Genomic DNA, 22,608 nt, shown 5'->3' on the forward strand with positions numbered 1-22,608 from the left:
TTCTGAGCTCAGAGAAGGCAGTTTTGCTGGAAGGAGCCTATGTTAGTTACCAAATCCTCCTTTCTTTCATGATGTATACCAGCAAAACATAGACAAGAAAATAACAATTAATGGAAGAAACATGAAGGCCTGCCTTATAGCCAAAGTATATATTTTAGAGACAGTGAAAAATGCCACCATTCTGTTGTATGTTAATACTTAGGAATTCCTTCAGTATTAAGAGACTAACAATTTTACTGGAGGCCTTCACTCATACCTATGCAATTGTGTCATGTAAACAGAATAAATTAGAAAGTGGTCTTACTATTGTAGGAAACCTGCCTCATTCTTCATGTAGTTTAGCTTCCATGTGACCAAGGTTTTTTTCTTTTCTTTACTAAGTTTTAGAGAACACTCACCTACAAATATGCAAATTATTTTGTCAAAAATTACCCAGAATATTTACCCACTCTCATTAATTTTATTTTTCAGCCATGCATATGGCATCGCCTGAACTCTCAAAAAGTCAGCATCATAAAAAATGGTGGGATCAAAATACACAAAAACTATACTAGTATTTATTATCTTCTTCCATATATAAACTCCTTGAGGGCAGGGATATACCCTGACTTATTTTCCCCTGCACCCAGCAGTGCTTAATATCTAGTAGGTAGTCAATAAATACTTGTTAAGTTTGAAAGAAATGTTTTGATAATGCAATAATAAGTAATTTCTTGATCATTGCACTATACTATTTCATGTTTCACTGCTTTCACAGTACAATAGGACTGTGTTACGGACAATAGGGCCATGGCCAAAAAGGCTTAAATTATAAATGCTTATGTCCTTTTTTTAAAAATATTTATAATATCCATGTGGTAGACTCAGTAATGCCCCTCTCTGAAGGATACCTTCATCTAATGCCTAGAACCTGCGAATACACTACCTTAGATGGCAAAGGGCAATTAAGGTTTCAATGACATTAAGGCTGAATTTAAGGTTAGTCTGTCACTTGCCAAAAAGTCACTAAGAAAAACTGCAAAAATGAGTAATATGCTCCTAGCCCCCGGGTCAGTACTCTCCAGTCTTATAACCTACAAGTCAACATTCCCTGAAAGAGATTAATTTTAAAAATGAGAAATCAGGGTAGGTTCACCACATGGAGTATATAAAGGGAATGATATTTTTCTTATAACAAAATTACAAACACTAATGTCCCATAATTTCCCTCCAAAAAGAAAAAAAAAATTATGTTTGTGTTATAATCATTTTAGGATTACCTTTCTTTTTCAAATAGATACTTCAATTTAGTCGTAGAAGGCTAAAATTCTCAGTTTGTTACAGTCTTGATCTGCTCACAAAGGAACAGGTTATCTCAGAACTGTGGGATAAAAATGATCTCGTACTTGTATTAAAGGCATCAGTACTGTGATTTTGGGGTTTTTTTCTATTTTGTGGACCCTATGAACTTGCTCCTATAAGACAAAGGGCACATAGTTAATTACTTATTAAAAGTGCCTGAGGAGGTGTTCATGGTTTACTCTGAAACGTGGGTCAATCTCACGGTCCTAAAGTGTATGTACGGGAGCATTATTTTCAAATCATTCAGCAGCCTGGTTTTGAACAGCTATTTATGCTTGGTGTAAGCTGGCCAGGCTTGATGTAGTATTGGGAGAACTGACCAAGGGAGAGGGAGGAGGTCATAGCAGCCTATGATGCTTGGGTCAGACTCCAGTCATGGAGTTTAAAAAAAAACCAATCCAGACAGAGGAAACCTTAAATTATTGTCTGTAATTTATTTGTTGCCCAGTTGTCTCCAGTTTCCTTTTAGCAATTTGTCTGTATGTTCCCAGAAGGGCAACATACACACAAAGTGTTCATTATTAATAATGAAGTCCAAAGTATAGTACGGATATTTGGACATTAACAATCCTCAAATGTATAAGAGTAAAAGTCAGTGTCTTTGAAAATTGAGGCCTGCTGGACCATGAATCTTCTATTTGCCTTTCTATTTATATTGTGTTTTTCTCCCTTTTTTGCCAGCTTGGCTCAACTAATCACCAATCATTCCCCCCTGATTTTACCTAGAAGCAGCTCGTTAATTTGACATTTCTGGATAGAGTGCATGCTTTTGATTCCATAAACTCTGAGCCCTAAAGCCACCCATCAAGAGGAGAAATGATGGGAAGGAGTTAGGCGAAGAGTCAGTATCCCTGGCACAGGGCTTAGCTGAATCTTTCTGCTGAGCCTCTAAGGCTGAGTTTTTCAGATTTTTGAAACACAGAGAAGAAAACGGAGCCTTTGGAATTAAGGCTGAGACCAACAGAACGAGTCTGTGAACACAGACAGCCAGAGCTGAGGTAGAGGGAGCTAAAATCATAGGAAGGAGTAGCAGGAGGCCAGGACACCTGGGCTGCGGGCCAGTCCTGGCTCCACATGCCAACATTCAGGCTCTGGGGCTGGGGCAAGTCCTGGTGAAAAGTAGAGAGGGAGCAACCATGGAGGCCCAGAGGATGTGTGGTGGTGACACGGTGGTGCGGCCGCTAACTGACCCTGGTACCAAGTTAACCGTCAATACTCAGTCAAAATATATCTCCATATGGCCCTTGGAAAGTGACTCCGACCACAAAGTTAGGTTTGCATTTGAGAGTTAAGTCATGACTTGTGAGCAACATATTTTAATTAAGTAAACAAAATAACTCTGAAGGCTAATTCAAGTGAAATGTGAGACTATCAATACTTTAATCTCCTGGTACAGCAGGGAAATATCTGTCCCTTCTAATCTCTGAACATTTAGGAGTCCTGTTATAACATTTTAAAAGCTGATTTTGAGAAACAGTCCAGGATATTCATATAATACATTAAATTTTTCACATCAAGATAATTATGGAAATATATCTTTGAAATGATGTAAAAGTAGTCATTTCTAAACCAATCAGAATACTACCTTACTCCTGGAATAAGATTAAGTAGAATAATGACATGGCTATCAGTGAGGCCCCCAGGGAGCAATAGTCTACTATCTTATAGATGTAAATTTTTCTCACCTGTTTTCTTTCAATGTGTTCATCTACACTCCTAATTTCTGAAAAAGCAACGAGCACAGTTTTAGATCCCATTGCTATCCAATTCAAATTGTTCTTCAGATGATTTGATTAAAACTACAAAGAGCTACTTTCAGCAAAAGCTTCTTATAGTGAGCACAAACATTAGTGGGGCTGGCATGCAGCACTTAACCTGCGTTCACAGCTTTAGAGAGAAATACATTCAGAAGGGGAATTAACCGCAAACTAAAGCCCACCCCTCGACTGCTTAGCCAATCTGTCAAGGAGGTTTACATGTGCCAGGGCTTCTCTACAATTCACCCTTAGTTATAGGTCCCAGCTCCTGAAGTCTCCAAGAGACATTTATTCAATAACAATATAAAAAGAAAAACAATGACATCCAGCTAATATTAAAATCATCATAACAAGATAATCCAAAAAACACAAGCTCGTTCATAAATCCTAGTCATTCTTGTCTTATCGAATGGTTTAAGTTAAAATTAAGCATATCGTGGCATGTGAAAGGGTTGAACTTTTTGATGCTTGAAGAATGATTTGGTAATTCTTGGGTACTTGCAATCACTTTGCTATTTGCTTCTCTCAAACTTTGGATGAATTTTATGCCTAAAACTTTACATTCTCAAATCCAGGAAGACTAAGTACTGCAAGTAGTTCTATGCTTTGCCAGTAACACAGGCTCTCTGTGGGGTGCAAACACGAGAGTGCTTCCACTCTCAAGAATGGTTTTATAAGGTTGCAGGATTACAGGTTTTTGTTTCCCCCTCTCATGCTCCGAGGTATCTTCGCATAGCTTGTGCCGCAGGAGATGCTGTGGTATTTGATTGAATCAGTAGGTGAAGTATTATGCACAGTTATGCTTTTCAGCATTCAGTTCTGGTGCAGTATTTTTCACCACTGTGGCTGACTCGTCAGGCTGTCGAGAAAATGTTCACTGGCTTACTAGAATATGAAATTTAAGTCTCTGATCTAGATAATTTTAGATGCTTTCATTTCATTATAGAAATTCTTAGACTACTAGTGGGATAAAACAAATGCTAAGGCCATATCGAATTTCAACAAGCTGAACTAGCAGAAAATAAAGATAAAATGCCTTTCTATTTCAGAACATGATGATGTTTTCATTGTTACAGCGTTTGGCATGCCTAATGTATACAATCCTTGACATTCATATAATAACAAAAGAAAGTTGTTTGGGATTTTTCTTTTATTTCCTAGTGTCCGCTTTCTTTTCTAGTATTTCTCCCACATCTACCCCAGCCCTGGCCTTTCATTCTCTTCCCACTTTTCATCCTCTATACAGGGAAGAGACGCATGTAAAAATACCTCATTCTACATAGACAGGCCAAGACTGCCTGTTACCTAACGGACCACCATCGTTGCAACAACTGATGTAGATGCCTCCGGGTGAAACAAAGGTTTACATATTACACAAGCAATTTAACTGTTTTCTAAACATATTGCCAAGACAGTGGGAGTTGGCAGCCTACACTGTGTTTTAGGTTTGGAGGCCTTGGATTAGAAGTGGCTGTTGATTATAACCTTTTTATTTGTCTTCCATGAACTACAAGCAACCTAGTAACCCAGGAAGGAATTCTTCACAGCACTTAAACTTGTCTTCCTAGCTTCCCAAGATTACATACACAAATCACTTGACAAACATGGTCTAGGACTTGTGCATAGATAACCATGCAAGACAATTGTCTTGTGCTAACCCTTAGAGTCCCACAAAGTATAACGTTTTATAATCTTTTTTGTGCAGTAGGCAAGGAAGAAAAGAAGAGAGGTTGGGTGAAGATTATCTAGAAGGAAGAAAGAGACTCTTTTGGGGTTCCTGTTGAAACATAACAAAGAACATAATTAACTTCACAATTCTTTGTGTTTTTCATTTGACTGCAGGGAGGAGATGAAAGAGGACTGCTAAGCCTTGCATTCCATCCCAATTACAAGAAAAATGGAAAGCTGTATGTGTCTTATACCACCAACCAAGAGCGGTGGGCTATTGGACCTCATGACCACATTCTTAGGGTTGTGGAATACACAGTATCCAGGTATCACTAAAATGCATCAAATCGTACAAATTTTATAATCTTATTTTTCCTTCAGCTAGTCACAAGTTTTTGATTTCAAAATTACAGATAAGGGGCTGGGGATTTAGCTCAGCGGCAAAGTGCCTGCCTGGCAAGCGCAAGGTCATGAGTTCGCTTCCCGGTACCGGAGAAAAACCAAAAAACCAAAAAAAAAAACCAAAAAAACAAAATTACAGATAAGTAGCCATATGATGGCAGTAACTAAAATCTCTAGCTTACTTAAAACCCTGTATGGATATCTTGGGGAAGTTGGGGGAATTTAGTACTTTCCCTCAATTATCTTTCAATTTAAGCACTATTTCTAAAATTTAGAAATTAATGTGCTTTTTCAATAACTTCTATTTGCTCTTTTCAAGTTTGTTTTTTATGTACAAACGCTTGCTTACTTATTCGTGTGCTATTTACTTTCTAGTGGATTCACCTTACACCTTTAGCAATCAGAGTATTCCTTCCTCCCTGTGATGCAGGAAAAATCCCCATCAGGTTGATCTGAGAACAGCCAGAGTGTTTCTTGAAGTTGCAGAGCTCCATAGAAAACATCTAGGGGGACAACTGTTCTTTGGTCCTGACGGCTTTTTGTACATCATTCTCGGGGATGGGATGATCACCCTGGACGATATGGAAGAAATGGATGGGTTAAGGTAAAAACCTGGCAGTAGTACCTCGGGATGCTAAAATGTTTGCATTGCTAGGAGAAAGGGTCTGAACCAGTGAGTTAAGAACCATCTCTGAAGTGCATTACTCTGCATATATAGTTAACGTTTACTGTCAGTGTCTGCATTTGTAAAATGCAGAGGGATTCAGTATTTTGCCTACATAGTGTTTCCTTTTGTCATAAAATGAATTATAACTGTGCAGTTGTATGCTGCATGGGCTGCCCCTAGTACACTTGGCGTTTAGAAGTGGACAGCCTTGCGTGTATATGTCACTTCCCTCCACTCTGCATCCTGGGAGATGTAAATTACATGGGTTGGCAAAAATTAAAGGGGACAGAGGCAAAAGAGCAATGTGCTACTGATGCTGCAGCCCTTGGCCACCTTCCAGCTGTGTCTTACTGCAGTGCCTCATGTGGAACCAGAGTGCCCTGGTTTCATTTCTGACCATATGAGATCTGGCATATGGATAATTTTGTCTCAGACAAGGGTGTTTCTCTTATACATGCAGCAATCTTATCACATAGTCTAGGTGGAGCATATAACCTGAACAGGAAACACTGATGCCATCCTCCATTTTCTCAGTGATTTCACAGGCTCGGTGCTACGGCTGGATGTGGACACAGACATGTGCATTGTTCCTTACTCCATCCCACAAAGCAACCCACACTTCAACAGCACCAACCAGCCTCCAGAAGTGTTTGCCTATGGGCTCCACGACCCAGGCAGGTGAGGATACAAGGCTATTCTCTTGCCTACTTAAAGAAGGCCTGGCTTTGGGAAGTAGGAAGAGGAAGATGGTGACCAGTCACAGAGCAGCCAAGGGTGGTGTCCGAGGTTGGGTCTCTAGAGTCAGACCAGGTCATTGTCTGGGCAGGTATTTAGCTCTCCTTTTCTGTTAGTGTTGGGAGATTGAGAAAGCAAATTAGACGAAAAAAGAAAAAAATTCATAGAAAAAAATTGACTTCAAAATTGGGGGGGGTTACTATTAAACTATGTGGGACTAATATAATGACTAAGACTTGAATGATTTGGGGGAGATAATAAAGCTTTCAATTTGTTTAAATCCTTCTAAATTTTATTTTCCATGTTGTCTCAATCTGTCTGATGCTACTATAACAGAATACCACTGACTAGGTGATTTATACACAACAGAAGTTTATTTGGGTCAGGTTCCAGAGGCTGTCCAAGGGCATGGTGCCAGCAACTTGTAAGTGCCTTCCTGCTGTGCACATCCCATGACAGAAAGAGAGGTGGCAAAATTACCCTTTTATGAGGAACTTATTCCTGCACTAGTGGCACTAATCCATTCCCAAGGGCAGAGCTCTCATGACCCACTCACCTCCGAAGGTCCCACCCCTCAACACTGCTGGTAGCCCTGGAAATTAAGTTTCCAACACGTGAACTTTACAGGACACATTCAAATTGTAGCACTTGTAGATGTAAGGACGTTGTAATAATCAAACAAAAATCTACAAGTAAAGCACACTAGAAGTGTCTGACACCTGGTAGTTCTTTTTATCATAGCCTCACTTAAAATAGGATGGTGTAGTGTTAATTTGCAGGGAGTTGAGCTACAAATCAACATTTTTTTTACTTGAAAGATAATTACATACATTAAAGGAATTTATATTACATGTTTGATATTGTATATTACAATGAACCATAAAAAAAGAAAAACTAAGAAATATGTAGAGCAAGCGATTTTAACTACACTTAAAAAATACTATGAAGTATACTATAGAAATTCTGTGATGAAAGCCCCATCCAATCTTTGGTCTATTATTATTACTAAGGGGCATCTGGCCACAATCACTCATTTACTAGCTAAGTTATTATTGCTATTTAACGTTTATTGAGTGTTCACTATGTGCAAGGTGAATATTTCTCCAGCTTTTTATTTTTATAATCCCTCATGCCCATCATCTCCCCTCCATCAAAGCCCAAGTCTACAGTTCATTTCCTTTTTGGCATCTCAGCGGATCTTAAAATCAGTGCGATGGGGAATACTTGAGGTGGGTTCCGGATGTGGAGGAAACTGTCACATTCCATTCCTATAGCGCAGAACTCACAGATACCACCACCAAGCAGCACTTTGAAGTAGAGCAGCCTGAGTCACCACAGTCCCGCAGGAGCTTTCTTGCAACCTGCCTGGGGGTTCTGAGCTTTGATGCAAAAATACTGGACGAGGTGCTTTATACACCATACATGTGGCAAGATGCCTGTGCCCCGGAGTCCTGCGTCCTCCGGCAGCAGAAGGCTGAAGGGAAAGTCAATGTTTATATTCTCCCTCCCTCCAAGAGGGTTTTGAGCACACACACAGAAAGAGATTTAATAAAGCAGAAAAGAAGCTAAAATAATATTTAGCTAAAATGAAACTGTTTGTAAGCACCTTGCTGCAGGGTGCTAAATAGCTATCCCTGTACAGTCTCCCCTTTAAGCTTTACAGCAATACTCAGAGGTAGATGACATCCGTCCCCTACCCACACCCCTTTTTAAATATACTATTTTTGGAGGTGTTGGAGATTTGCAGCAAAATTGAACAGAAAATACAGACACTTTCAGTGTAACCCCTAACCCTGCACAGGTATTATTATCATCCCCCATAGAATGATACACTTATTAGAATTGATGAACAAACACTGCACAACATAATCAGCTAGATACCACAGTTTGCATTGTTGTCGTACATTCATGCTGTAGGTTTGGACAAATGGGCAGTGGTATGTACCCACCATCATACTACTGTCCCATTAGTTTCAGTAGCCGCCTTTTTTAAAAAAATACAACATCTGAAGGTTAGAAGGGTCAAATAGTCAGTGGGCCTGGTGTTCAGCCAGAGCTAACGCTCATAGCCCCTAGCAATTCCACCTCTGGAGGAGCTAGCTGGCCTTTTTATCCAGATTTGCTACTTCTGGCTGGAAACAAGTCAAGCCTTTTTTTCCCCATAGTTTTTCCACCTTCAGAAGAAAAATAAAGCAGGAAGATTGTCTTACCCCCTGTGAATTTAGTTCCACCTTTAGTCACAGTATGTCTTTGTCGTGATCCCTGCAAGGCATTGTGTTCTGTGAGTCACTGAGCTGGAGAGGACAATAAAGGGACTGTTGCCACCAAGCTGGATCACGTCCTTGGCCGGCCAGGGGCAGCTGCCAATGGGATCATTTGGAGACAACGGTTGTGTTGTTTTGCTTTTTAATAATTACTACATGACTCTTATGTGTCTTGAGACCTAGCACCCACTTTCAAAAATTTTTAAATGTTTTTAATTTATGTATAGCCCCAATGGTTTTGTTTCATTTGCCATTAATGAATTTTGTTGGCTTAAAACAATGATTCTCAGAGGACTGATTCTGCCTCCAGGGAACATTTGGCAGTGTCCGGAAACATTTTTTATTTTTTACAACTGGAGGTGGGGATAGAGTGAGCTACAGTGATCTAGTTGTAGAGGCCAGAGATGCTTTCAACATCCTATAATTTTCATGACAACCTCTCCAAATAAAGGTGAGCTGGCTCAGAATGTCAACAGTGTCAAGATTTATCCTAAAAACAATAGAGTCCTATTTTCCACATTTTTGAGGACTTCAAAATATGTTGTTCAACTTTATTCTTCCCGTAACCCCCGAATCTCACTGACTTAAACATTCAAGTGATCCCCGCCCTAGTGAAGCCAGGGACTTAGATCACAGATAGTCTGCCACCTTCAAGGTTGATGAACATGAAGACAACTGATGTGAAAAACGGTGCTTCTAGGGTCCGGCTACATTTTAATTTTATTCCCTGAATCAGATCATATGTTTTCCTTTATTAGAGCATCCTGAGCTTTAAAATGTGATCCATCTAAAAACTACACGACTGGGGCTGGGGATTTAGCTCAGCGGCAAAGCGCCTGCCTGGCAAGCGCAAGGTCGTGAGTTCGGTTCCCAGTACCGGAGAAAAACCAAAAAACCAAAAAATAAAATAAAATAAAATAAAAACTACAGGACTAATACTATAAATTACATTATAGATATGAGTTGAAGATGACATTAAGTCTTATTCGTTATACTTTAACAATTTGGGGGGGGTCGTTTTGTTCATCTTTGAGACAAGGTCTTGCTGTATAGCCCCGGCTAACCTTAAACTCAGTCATGATCCTTTGGCCTCAGCTTCCCCAAAGCCAGACCACAGGTGTGCATCACCATGCCCTGCTTCAAGTACTATACATGAAATATTCCGTAACAACGGGCTAACAAATGCTTTGAGACAGTGCACGTTCATAATAGAAGGAGTTACCAAGAGAAACTAAGAAATACACTCCGGAAGCAATTAAGTTTCAACATAATAAACAAAAATATCAAGATGATTCAGCAAAGCAGAAGTGAGTTGTTCATAGGATCCTCTGCTAGCCCACCAAGGGTTTTGTCCTCGGTCAGGAATCCCCAGTCAGAGTTTGAAAGATGCCTCAGTAGGAATTAATGGGTATCCACCCCTTTTGTTATGCAGATGTGCCGTGGACCGACATCCCACTGATATAAACATCAATTTAACAATACTTTGTTCAGATTCCAATGGAAAAAACAGATCGGCCAGAATCCTACAGATAATAAAGGGAAAAGATTATGGTAAGTCAAGCATAATTTGTTGATTTTGCTTTAGTTTGAGTTTGGTTTTAGCATATTAATTGAAAGAAAAAGGATTTCTGCAAAATAAGCACTTGAGAAAACATAAAAACACTGGCCCAACAGTGGCCAGATGGTGAACTGCTCACTTTTTAAGTTGGGGACTCTTACAGGCCCTTAGGGTTCTACTTGGATAATTACACGTCCCACGGATTACACGGTTCTCACTAGGTCCAAATAATGTAATTGCTTAAAAAGTTAGCAGCTTGGGGCTGGGGATTTAGCTCAGTGGCAAAGCGCCAGCCTGACAAGCTCAAGGTCGTGAGTTCAGTTCCTGGTACTGGAGAAAAACCAAAAAAAAAAAAAAAGTTAGCAGCTTGTATGATTCTCATCTAAGAATCAAGATACATAACTTCTATCTACTTAATTTAATAAGGGAGGACTTGTGCTAAAATGTTATAAAAAGAAATAAATGTTAAAGGCGAGAAATTTTTCAATACCCTACATGCTAGTCTTAGTGATTAAGTATAAATGTTTTATATAAGAATGTGATTTTTTTCTAAAGTGTTTATTTTAGACAAAATAAGTAATGGATTTGTGAAAACAAGGCATGGGAATGGGATGTTTAAACATTATTTCTAATAACTCGATTACTAGAATATTTAGAGAGAACACATAAAATATAAAACTGGGTAATAAAGTGCAAGAATATTTAGTATTTTTAATATTTTGGTAGATATTTCTTTTGAAGGAAGTGATATATTAAACATTCTTAGGATTCAGGGAACATAGTAGATTAAGATTATTAAATTGATTGCTTCTTCTATTTACTCATTCAATACAGATATTTATTTAGCACCAAAAATGAAGCAGCTGTGTTAGTTCATGTGGTATTCAGATATTTTTTATTTTTTTTTTCAGGTGTGTGTGTGTGTGTGTGTGTGTGTGTGTGTGTGTATGTGTCTTATAAAAGCCAAACCAAAGTATAATGTGGTTTACAAAAAAAATCAAATGAGGCACTAGTTCTGTGGACTTTTGGCTGCATCTGTAGATTAAACTAAATTCTATAATCACATTAGCTGAGGTTCAGCCAAAATGAGTTGCAGTATTAACAGCCCTGTGTTTATGAATTTTCATACATGTAATATACATCCACGGTGCTTACTACATGCCACCCCTATAGAAAACACTTTATAAGTGTTACTCATTTCATGCATAGAACAAGCCTATGTGTAAGCACAATCATTGGCCACACTGTACAGATGAAGAAACTGAGGCACAGAAAGGTTAATTAGAACACAACGTAAAGTGGGAACAACTGGATTTGAACTCCCTGCTGCAAGAGTTCATGACCTTAATCATTCAGTTATGCTGCCGTGTGGTGTGCTGGGTATTTAAAACTTCTCTACTCTTTCCTAATTTTTATTATATATCCTAGTTACCATAATTACACGGGAGGAGGAGAGGGCTTTAAAATTACTGTCTTTCCACAAAAGTTTTCAATAAAATTCTGCCTATGGACGGTGAGTTATTTGACATTAAATACGAAGAAGTAATTTTCAGATTAATTTGGAACGGGCATTTGAGCTTTTCATTGCAATTAGTATACGTATACTGAAGTATGTAATAGCCTACATGGAAACATTGGGAAAAGGAACTATACACTTGTAATTCAAAAGGAATTATTGGAGTAGCTTGTTAATACACAACTCTATAAACAAAAGTGTTTAAAAAATATTTTAAGTGAAGATATTACTTGACTAAGTGATCGTTTTTAAATGCACAATAAATATAATTTTAAAGGCCTTTTATGTACTATGCTTTTACTTTCACTAAAGTGTGAACTTTTAAATATTTTATGTGATTTGATGGATGTTTGGTTCAGTTTATTAAATATAATAAGCAAAAGCATTTCTACAAGACATATTGAAAATTCTTTTGCTTTTTTTTATCTTTTTGTGAGAGGGTCTCGCTACCCAGTTCAGGCTGGCCTTGAGCTCACTTTGTAGCCCAGGCTGGTCTCGAACTTGCAATGATCCTCCTGCCTCAGCCTCCCAAGTGCTGGGATTACAGGCATGTGCCACCATGCCTGGCTGAAAATTGTCTTAAAAGTATTTTGATTCTAAAGTTACCGTGATCTCCAAAATATCTAGATTCTAATTCTATTGAAAACTTGGTGTATCGTGGCAGTCATAACAATAACAAGTATTGGCAGTTCATTTTCATGTCCTTCAGTTGTACACAGAGGTCTTTTAAATTTTGATAGTATTTAAATAAAGACTAATATTTTCACTATATACCTAGAGCAAGGATCCGTCTCTTGCATCACAAAACACCTTTCAGAGTGCAACTACCTTCATGTTTGTTTTTTGGCCTCTGTTATTATTACTTCAAGAAAATGTGTTTCATTTGATCTAAGAGTCTGTTTCTTTCCAGAAAGTGAGCCATCACTTTTAGAATTCAAGCCATTCAGTAATGGTCCTTTGGTTGGTGGATTTGTTTACCGAGGCTGCCAATCTGAAAGACTGTATGGAAGCTACGTGTTTGGAGACCGCAATGGGTATGCATCCTGATGTCCCATTTTCATGTACAATTGATGTGTCCATGGATAAGTTAGCACGCTGCCACAGAACATTCAGAAATGACTGTCTTCCATTGGGCCTCACACCTGGAATATATACATATTATTTCCTTTTGTTATACTATATGTGGAAGGTTCAATGAAGAATTTCCAAAGCAATGCTTTTCAAAAGAGTTGGTCAAGTTCGTAAGTTTTTAAAACAGAGAAGGCTTTACATGGACATTTCATATTATATGGTCTCTGCCCTTTTTCCTCAATAAAAATTTAGCATGACAATGAATAACTTGAAATATATTTTGCATGAGTTGTAAAAATATTTTAAAAACTATCTTGGGAGATTATAATTTTTTACTGTACCACACTTTCAAGCCTTGAGCAATAGAATGAAATTTGTATCTATAGATGGACTACTACACAATTAAATTTTGGCCTAAATTTTTGTATCATTCGCTGGATAAAGGGAGGGGCTTTTCTTATACTCAGGTACCTTAGTGCCCCTCCAGATGAAGTATCTTTAAGTACATTCTCCACACAGGAGAATTTCACAACTCTCACACTCCTGATGGGCTGTGTTATTTTTCCTTTGAGAAGTCAGGTCCACGGCACAGTTATCTTATTTTAAACATTTCTATTGTGATCTTTAAGCAAAAGTGTATTTTTATTGTAGGTTTATAGTATGTTTTTGTTGTAGGAATTTCTTAACTCTTCAGCAAAGTCCTGTGAGCAAGCAATGGCAAGAAAAGCCACTGTGCCTTGGCACGAGTGGTTCCTGTAGAGGCTACTTTTCGGGGCACATCTTGGGATTTGGAGAAGATGAATTAGGTACTGTATAAGTCACTTCCATTAAGTTCCACTCTCACTTCCTTGCTCAAGAAGGTGTATTCTGCCCTGAAGAATAGCAGCCTCCTCTCTCATTTGTTAGGAATGGAATCCAACAAAGATGACCTCACAGAGAGGTTCAAAATGGTCCAGTTACATATTCTTTTCCAGGAACGTTCTCCTGAGGGTCTTTGAATCTTAATTCCGTTCTGGAAATAATTAAAATGACAAAACAGGATAATAGATAAGAGCAAGAAAAAGTTTTTGAGACCTTCCAGAAAAAACTTTCTAAATGTCTACTGATATTTCCGATTATCTATCAGAGCAATATTTTAACCCTTTATCTGGAATCTTCCCACTTAGCCTTGTATCTCAGAATAGAAAAGCAATTATCAAAATCTAAAATGTATTCTTTCTCTCTCTGTCTTTCTCTCTCTTCCTGTCTCCCTATCTCTCTCATCCATTGCAGCTTGACATTTGTACCAGATAATTTGCGTTATAAATCTTTCCAACAGAATAGGAATTATCTTATTGACAGTCCACAGGTAACATACGTTTTGGCATCTTTATAAAAATGTACACAGCTTTACGGAATGAAAAGAAATTGAAATGTGATCAAACAGACAGTGGAATTTTTACTATTTTAAATTACAGGGATTAGTGTAGATTTTTAACTATGGCTATTATGTTCCTTTAGCTCAAAAATGGATAAAAAAGGCATAGAAAGAGAACAATACATGCTTCCTACCTAAATAAGAGGATTTTCTATAAAAGTCCACATTGATTTTCTTTTTACATTAAATGAAGAATTCATCAGAAATAATTCCATGCCATTCACTTAGATTTAATAAGGGCCTCAGACAAGACTCCTGAAATGTGTAAGGCATGGTTCAGAGCTATCAGAATGCAGAGGTTGAAAGAAGTCCATCTGATCTTGTTCCAGCAGTAAAAACATTTTACAATTAGTTTTTTCTTTATGTTCTTCAATCCCACCCAAAGGAATCAGAAATATAACCTGTAAAGTAATTTAAATTTCATTTTCAAACTCTGATTTGAAGAGTTACTAAATTGTGGCAGAGTTAGAGGTGAGTGTGTGGATATTGTGATTGAACCATTTTTGTTTTCCCAGACTTTACTACAAAGACTATTCCTACACAGTATATTAGCATCACTATCATTATAAAAAAAATCCCAAAAGTCTGTGTACCTGTATTAGTATATTGTTTTGTAAATACAACCAAAAAATAAAGCATGTATTATCTTTACCATTCCAAATGCTGCTGCCTTATTTATAACCTGTAACAAAAATAAATATATTTTAAATGAATTATATTTTAATGTGAAACTCTCTAGAGCCATAAAAGAAAATGAGTACATTTTTGTACCTTTTGAATCAAAACATCAGTCTGATATGTGTATTACTTTTTTAATCATAAAATTGAGATGACTTTGTTGTGAAGATTAAATGAAGTAAGCTTATAAACTATTGGCAAAACAGATTCTTTTGCATTTTAACTTCATTTTTTTCTATAGAGTCTATATTTTTAGTACGAACCTTGTGACATCTTTTCAGAAATACTATAGTATTTAAGTGTGCTTGATGCACAATTAAAAGTAGAACACAGAAGTACAGATTAAATCAAGGGCTATTACATAAGTAGGAATCAATTACAAATTGTAAAACTTTGTAAACATATAATCATGAATAGTTTTTAATTTCCTATTCATGTAATCTCTTCTGTATGCTGACCTATATGGAAGAAATGGTAATAAACAAGGGTGGTTCTTTCCTAAATGAAAATAGCTTGGTACGAGGAGTTATAGAGTCTCTATCTCTGTCTCCGTCTCTGTCTCTATCTCTGTCCCTCCCTCCCTTCCATATTTATTTTGATACATCCTAGCATATTTTTAAAAAACAAAATATTAAAATGAGCATGCCAATTCCATCTGACCTCAAATTATTAGTTAACAATAACAACTTGGGTTAACCAAGACTTTCAGTCTTGGGCAGAAATAAATCAAGATAAAACATATCCACTCAACAATGCATTTGCAGAACACAAATGCTTACTGAGTACCTTATTCTGTCATAAGCTCTGTTCTAGGTGTTGAAGATACAGGGCCAGATCAAAAGACAAAAATCTAAACTGCTGTCACAAAATTTATTGTGTAAAGGAGGACACTAATAAATTTTTTTTTAAAAAAATATGGATTGCATATCAATTGGTAACCCATGCTTTGAAGAAATCTAGTAGTGAAGAGAGAGTTGGAGGAGTCGGGGAAGGTGCAGTTTTATTTCATTTTTTACTTTTGTAGTCCTAGGGATTGCACCTAGGACCTCATACAGGCTAGGCAAAAGTTCTACCATTGAACTGTATCTTCAGCCTAGCAGGTGAAATTTGAAAGAGTGCAGTCCGGAAAACTAAGATTTAAGCTCAGTCTTGAAGGGAGAAAGTGTGCCTTGAAGAAACACACAGGAATATAGGAGCCTGAGACAGACAGAATCCAGAGATAGAATTGGCCTCACATATTCCAACACAAGGAGCCAGTGAGGCCGGAATAGGGCGAACAAGGGGGCAAACTGTTGTAGATGAGGTCAGAGGAGCAGCAAGCGACTAAATAGGCTACTGTTGGGACTTGAGTTTGCTCTGCGAGAGATGAGAAGCCATTGGAGGGCATTGGAACAAAGGGAGGTGACCTAACTTACATGATCTAACTCCCTCAAAAAAAATGACTAGGCCGAGGATCAGCTGCATGGGCACAGTGCTTGCCTGGCAAGCGTGAGGCCCTGAGTTCAATCCCCAGTACTAACAAGAAAAGGATGGCTAAAGGGTAAACATTGAGAAGAAACACAGAACAAGGCAGAAAGAGGGTGCTAAGTTATAAGTCTGTTGCCATAACCCAGGTGAGAGATGCTATTTGCTCCTGTGGGGAGACTGACATACAGAAAGAAGTGCCTGGAGTGTGGTGCATTCTGGATGTGCGGTGAGGACGGACCTGTAAGACACTGCTATCATCTTCATGCTGTGAATGAACCTACTGTTATTTCTCTCAACAGGTGAAGTCTACATTTTATCAAGCAGTAAAAGTATGACCCAGACTCACAATGGAAAACTCTACAAAATTGTGGATCCCAAAAGGTGAGCTTTCTTTTCGTCCCTTTGAATCAGGAATCACGTTATTTTAGTTCATTCAAATCAGTAATAGTAGAGATGCAGTGGGCAGTCGACCAAGATGCACACATCCACCCTTCCCCTATGCAACGGCTTATCCTGAGAGGACCTTCTCCTGCAGTGTCCGAGGGCCATAGTTGGCCTCTCAGGACTTTAAAAGCTCATCCTAGTTGTTCTTGTCATCGCAGGGCATGTTGTATTTGTGGAACCAAAGTTCTCGGGTAAAAGCCAGGGGAGGAACCCGATGTGTGAGGCAGTGGCTCACACAACTCTGGTGTTGGAAGCAATAAACCCCTTATTTTTGAGAAAACGAGAAACACGCTGGCAGACATTACAGCTGCTTAGTATGATTTTTGTTAGGTAATCAGGATGTTATTTTGGCAGTTCAACATCTGAGCCTCATTTCAAAACTATCCAAACTCTCACAGCTCTCATGAAGACTAGTATGACCAAACAAATGAAAACAGAAGTGTTTAGTTATTTGCCTCAGCAGAGGAAAGATATGAATGTTTTAATCCTTTAAGGAATATAATTATCCTGCCCTAGCTCCTTCCCATCCTCCGTGTTGCACATGTACAACTTTCCAATCATTTTGAACCCAAATTAAACAGCTGTGAATTTCATGTGTGAGATCCGTACTATCAGGGGCTGCTACAATTACCTGCTATCAAATAGACATTGTCGTAACAGACTATTACAAAATCTAAGCATCCTCACAGATATGACTAGGCCATGCTGAACGCTAGTAGCAATGCCTCTTTAGCCATACTATGCTGCAATTTCAAATTCCTTCTACATTCATTTCTTTGAATTTTAAGTCTATTTCAAGACAATAAATTAATAGTCTGAAAAGTTAACCAAAGACTCCACTTGAAAACTATTAAGCTGTCAGTGAACCATGTTTTCCTGAAAAAGCCACAAACAAAATGAGGATTCTTGTCCCTCTCGTATACTGCAAAACATTTTCTTTCCTGAAGAAAATGTAGCTTGACACTGGCTACTACAGAGCAAAAAGAAAAATCAACTTAAATGGCCTACTGACCACATCGCATGTCATGTGCTGAGTACTGATAGTTCCCTTCCCTATTTTACAGTATACATTTTCTCCACCACCAAGAACCTGTCCATACAAGGTTCATATAGTAGAGGGATTCTTTTTCCCCTCTTGAATGTAGAATCAGTGTTCTTTTTAAGAAAACAATGAATAAAAAAGCTATCAGGCACTTAGATGACTGTTGAAGTTGGCAACTTTAAGAATAAAAGTCAAGCTAATGTTAATTTTTAAAATAGCAGCCTTCTAACGATTCATAATGAGGTATGGGGATTTCACTCAGATCTAATGCAATTAGTTTCAAAATAGTCACTGTTGTTCCATTACATTGTCAAAGTTGGTTAGCTTTTCAAAGCTTCTTGGTAGTGTCATAATAAATTCTCTTTGTCTCTCTCTGTCTCACACACACACACACACCCCTACACACACCCCTACACACACACACACACACACACACAAACTTTATCTCGTCATCTGGATTGTTTAACCTGTTGGTGAGTGGAGGCGAATTTTACACCTTCAACCCATTAACAGTGCCTAATTACCGGGGTTTCCGTAGGGGACCTTGGCTTTGTGATCTTAGGGCCCCCTCAAGTAGGGTGGTCTCAGAGTGACATACCTGAAGGCCTGACTTCTCATTATAGAGCCTGTTTCTGGTGAGTCATGTCATGTGTGGGGCCAGGGTTAAGACCTGTGTTTGCTTTTCAAGAGGTGGGGGAAGTGACAGAGTCCCAGTGACACCGTCCTTGTACACAGTCCTTGTACAGAGGCATAACTTTCAAACTTAAACTATTTTCATAAACACTTGTTGGGAGCCTCATGCTGTTGCGATTTGGACACCAACGTTTATTATTATAGTATTTTTTTTTCCTAGTTGAGTTGAAGTTCTGTATAAGCAGACACTTAAGTATGTGAGCGAGATTATTTTGGAAACAGGAGTTAATTACTAGCATAGCAGTGTTCAGGATATGTGCATCAGAGCGAACTGTTTTTCTAAACCTTCTGAGGCAGAATTTGAAGAAAGAACCTCATCAACTCTCAGAAAGAATTTAGAAATCACATGTAACATCTAAGTCAGCAGATGAGTTTCCAGTATTACTATTTCAATCTATAAAGATAGTTTAATCTAAAACTATAAATTACATAATCATGTATAAGTTTAGAATCATTTGCAGTTTAGCAGTTTCCTCAGAAAAGGATGGTGAGGTAACATGGTATAAAAATCAAATGTGTAATGAAGAAAATGAAAATTCACAAAAAGAAGAATACAATGAGGTTTCCCTCAAGCTTAGGTAGAACTCAGAAGTTATTTAAGGAGGAAAAAAAAAAAACTTCCATAAAGAAGCAAGGAAGGGATGAATTGAACCTGTATGTCAGAGGCGGAACACAAATCAGAAATATCGTCAGGGTGAACAGTGGCATTTCATGGCAGTGTGGGGTTAGAATCAAGGCAGGACCAGTTGTGCAGCTGATCCAGCCAAATCAGAGGGTCCTCAAAAGCTTTGAGTACTGGGTTCAGCTTTCCCAGCCTGGGCGCCTTCATCTGCTAACAGTTCTAGAAAACAGATTGAGATGTACTGAGCACAAGATTAGGGCAGTAATTCCCGTTTCTCTTAAGAGTGCCATCTGAAGCGGGTCAGATCAGAGCAAGTCTGTACAGGCAGTACAGAAGCTCAGTTGGTCTAGCCTCTGACTCTCCTTTAGTACAGAACACTACATAAGTTATCTCCCTATTCCATGCTCCTTTGCCTACAGATGATCAGTCTTTCCCTGTCTCATTTCTGCACAGGACAAGGAGGGAGGTAAATAATATCTTTAAAATCTATTGAATCCTTTAATATTGTTAGTGCTCATCTCAAGCACCCTAAAATTATTTTCAGGTAATCTCACCTTTTGAGGTTTCCATAGCTCCAAAATTAGGATAAAGATATCCATGGAACTTTAAAAAGCTTTCAGGGACTGGGGATTTAGCTCAGCGGCACATCGCCTGCCTGGCAAAAGCAAGGTCGTGAGTTCGATTCCTGGTACAGAAAGAAAAACAAAAAACAAAACAAAAAAGCTTTCAATGCCTAAATTTCAAATATTTGAGTTTTGCCTACAACACTTGCTCTGTACTAAATCTTTTCATAATTAATCCAATGCTCCTGGGTGGTAGAAATTAAAGATGTCTCGCAGAGTTGTGTAACTTCCAAGCTTTATGGCTATAGAATAGAAATTTTTCCATAAAGACAGAAGATTCTTTAAGTTTGTTTTAGATGAACGTAGACCAAATGATTATTTTTATCTTTATTTTGAAATATTTCCAGGGTTTATTTCTCCAAGAATTTGTAAAACAAAGTTATTAAGAATAACAAAGCTATTCAGAACAATCATGTTGATTTACTTACTGTGTACCCGCTCTAGCTATATTTTAGTATTCTGTTTATCTGTTACCCGAACCAAGTCACAGAAACCATTCTAAGATGTCTATACATGAACAATGCAAATTCCAGGCTGGAGAGGTCATTTTACAGAAGTGCTGTGTATCCCCAGATTCCTATGTGACCAGTACTAAAACCGCCTCTCATTTTTCCTTCCTTTCCCTTCGCTCTCCTCCCCGCAAGGTGCCACATACAGCCCTTTGTTTACATTTTTGTAATATCTTCATCTTACGCCTTATTGTACTGGATGCTAGAGTGCTTTTCCCCACAAAATCCCGTCGTAAGGGGAACTCAGTTCTGTTTATCCTTCACATGTGTCTCAGGCAGTTCTGTCAACCCAAAGAAAGTCATACATAATAGAGCAGCTTTAGCCCAGTAAGCCAGTCGAATCCCAATTCATCAGTCAAAGTTTTATGCAAGTGGCCCCCCTGAGTTGATAAATTCCCACAGTGCCTGTTGACCCAGCTGCCAAGTCCTCTTGCAGCAGGTGGTGTTTTCATGGCCACCCTGACAGTAATACAAACTGTTTAGCAGCTCCATTGACCTTTCAGCTATTAACAGGGATACGGGCTCCACGAGGGACTAGTTTTCAAACATGACAGAATTTCTTAACACTAGAGGTCATGAACAAGTATATGCCCTATAAAAATCTATTCAGCATGGTGGATTAAAAGTCTGAAAGACAAGGAAGCATTTTTCATATCTTTGCTATTATTATCACTCTGCATTTCCAATAACCAAAAATGGACAGACACTTCCCGCCTGTTTGCATTTTATTTTTAATATGTCATATTTCATGTGTAATCAAAATCCCTTTTTTGACATCAAATCTTCCCTAAGCTGCCACATAACATCTGGAACTGTAAAGACATTATACAAAAAGAATTGGGTAAGATCAAAGTCAAAATGTGTAATTAATGGATGGGTAGGCATACATAACACATGGCAATGGCTTTAGTATGATTCATACTTTAGCAAGATTTATGTATGTATATGGACACATACAGACACACTTAAAGATGCTCAGATAATGTATATGCAATGTTACATACTCATTACCTATTTCAAAAAAGGCAGAAAATGTTATATAATCATTTATTCAAAAATAAGGAAACATTTATAATCTCATATTACTTTTAAATGTTTTCTGTCTTATTTTTTAAAATAATCAGATGCCTCTATTCAAAGTGCTGACAGATTTATATTTACAAAATACAAAACTAATTGTGTAAGGAGAACAACTGTACAATGTGATGTTTTGACAAATATGCATCATGTGAAATAATTCAGGCAAGCTAATTATCAATCAACTCCCATACTTAATGGTGAGACCATATGTCTTGTATGTACATATGAGAACATATGTCTTGTACCCCATTTCCTGGAGCTGTGACAGATGACCACAGCATTCAAAGGAATTTTATGTTTTATACTGATTGTAGTCCCTTAATCTATCAATTTTGAATGTTAGAACATTTGCTTTTATAGTTCTTGTATTGACTGCTATGAAAATTTGAATTACCACTTTCAAATAACATTTGTTTGAAAACATACAAAATGGAGAACATGAATAATGAAGAATATATTCAACAGAATGAGACTTATTTCTTAAGAGTAAAGGCTTAAAATTTCTTAGAAGTATTTTTTAAGACCCATCTGTACCTCTCCCCAACCCCCATTCCTTCTAGGACAATGCTGGAGTTTGACATCATTAGATGTTCTGAATATTTTATATGTTCATTGTAAGGCAGTATATCATCAGATCATGCAATATATGAGGCAAAGGCAGATTTGATGTTGCATTAGATATGTCTAAAATGGGAAGGTTTTCTGAAAAGATATTTTCTATAGGAATTTGTAGTTTATAAAGGGCTAGATCAGCATCATTTTATTACTGGTTCATTTTAGTTGAGTTACAACAGTTCTTATTAAAGGAATTCTTTTTGTCAACACTGGCAAATGAATCAAGTACAACAGAGATTTTGGAGTTTGTCACCCTAATAATCTTTGAAGAGAATATAAACTGACATTTTTTGGCTCTTTTATAGGACAGGAAAAAAGTATTTAGTGATGTTTATGCTTTTTACCTTCACATAATGTTAAATTAAAACACTAACAGATCTACTGCTTTATACATGGGGGGAAAGAGATAAAAGTTTATTTTTTAAATGATTGCTGAAAG

General features: G+C 37.8%; 1 protein-coding gene across 3 annotated transcripts in view; it reads left to right on the forward strand.

The window, feature by feature from the left end:
• Hhip (hedgehog interacting protein) overlaps positions 1-22,608 on the forward strand; it is an 87,338-nt gene that overhangs the window by 51,837 nt on the left and 12,893 nt on the right. For all 3 annotated transcript variants that reach the window (XM_013515324.1, XM_005386630.2, XM_005386632.2), the window contains exons 5-11: positions 4,941-5,092; positions 5,599-5,772; positions 6,370-6,513; positions 10,267-10,385; positions 12,819-12,942; positions 13,655-13,785; positions 16,841-16,922. In XM_013515324.1, the coding sequence (XP_013370778.1) occupies positions 4,941-5,092; positions 5,599-5,772; positions 6,370-6,513; positions 10,267-10,385; positions 12,819-12,942; positions 13,655-13,785; positions 16,841-16,922 (926 nt within the window). The remainder of the gene's footprint in view (positions 1-4,940; positions 5,093-5,598; positions 5,773-6,369; positions 6,514-10,266; positions 10,386-12,818; positions 12,943-13,654; positions 13,786-16,840; positions 16,923-22,608) is intronic.

This window comes from Chinchilla lanigera, unplaced genomic scaffold (genome assembly GCF_000276665.1).
Source record: "Chinchilla lanigera isolate Chin_1 unplaced genomic scaffold, ChiLan1.0 scaffold00027, whole genome shotgun sequence".
Taxonomy (NCBI): Eukaryota; Metazoa; Chordata; class Mammalia; order Rodentia; family Chinchillidae; genus Chinchilla; species Chinchilla lanigera.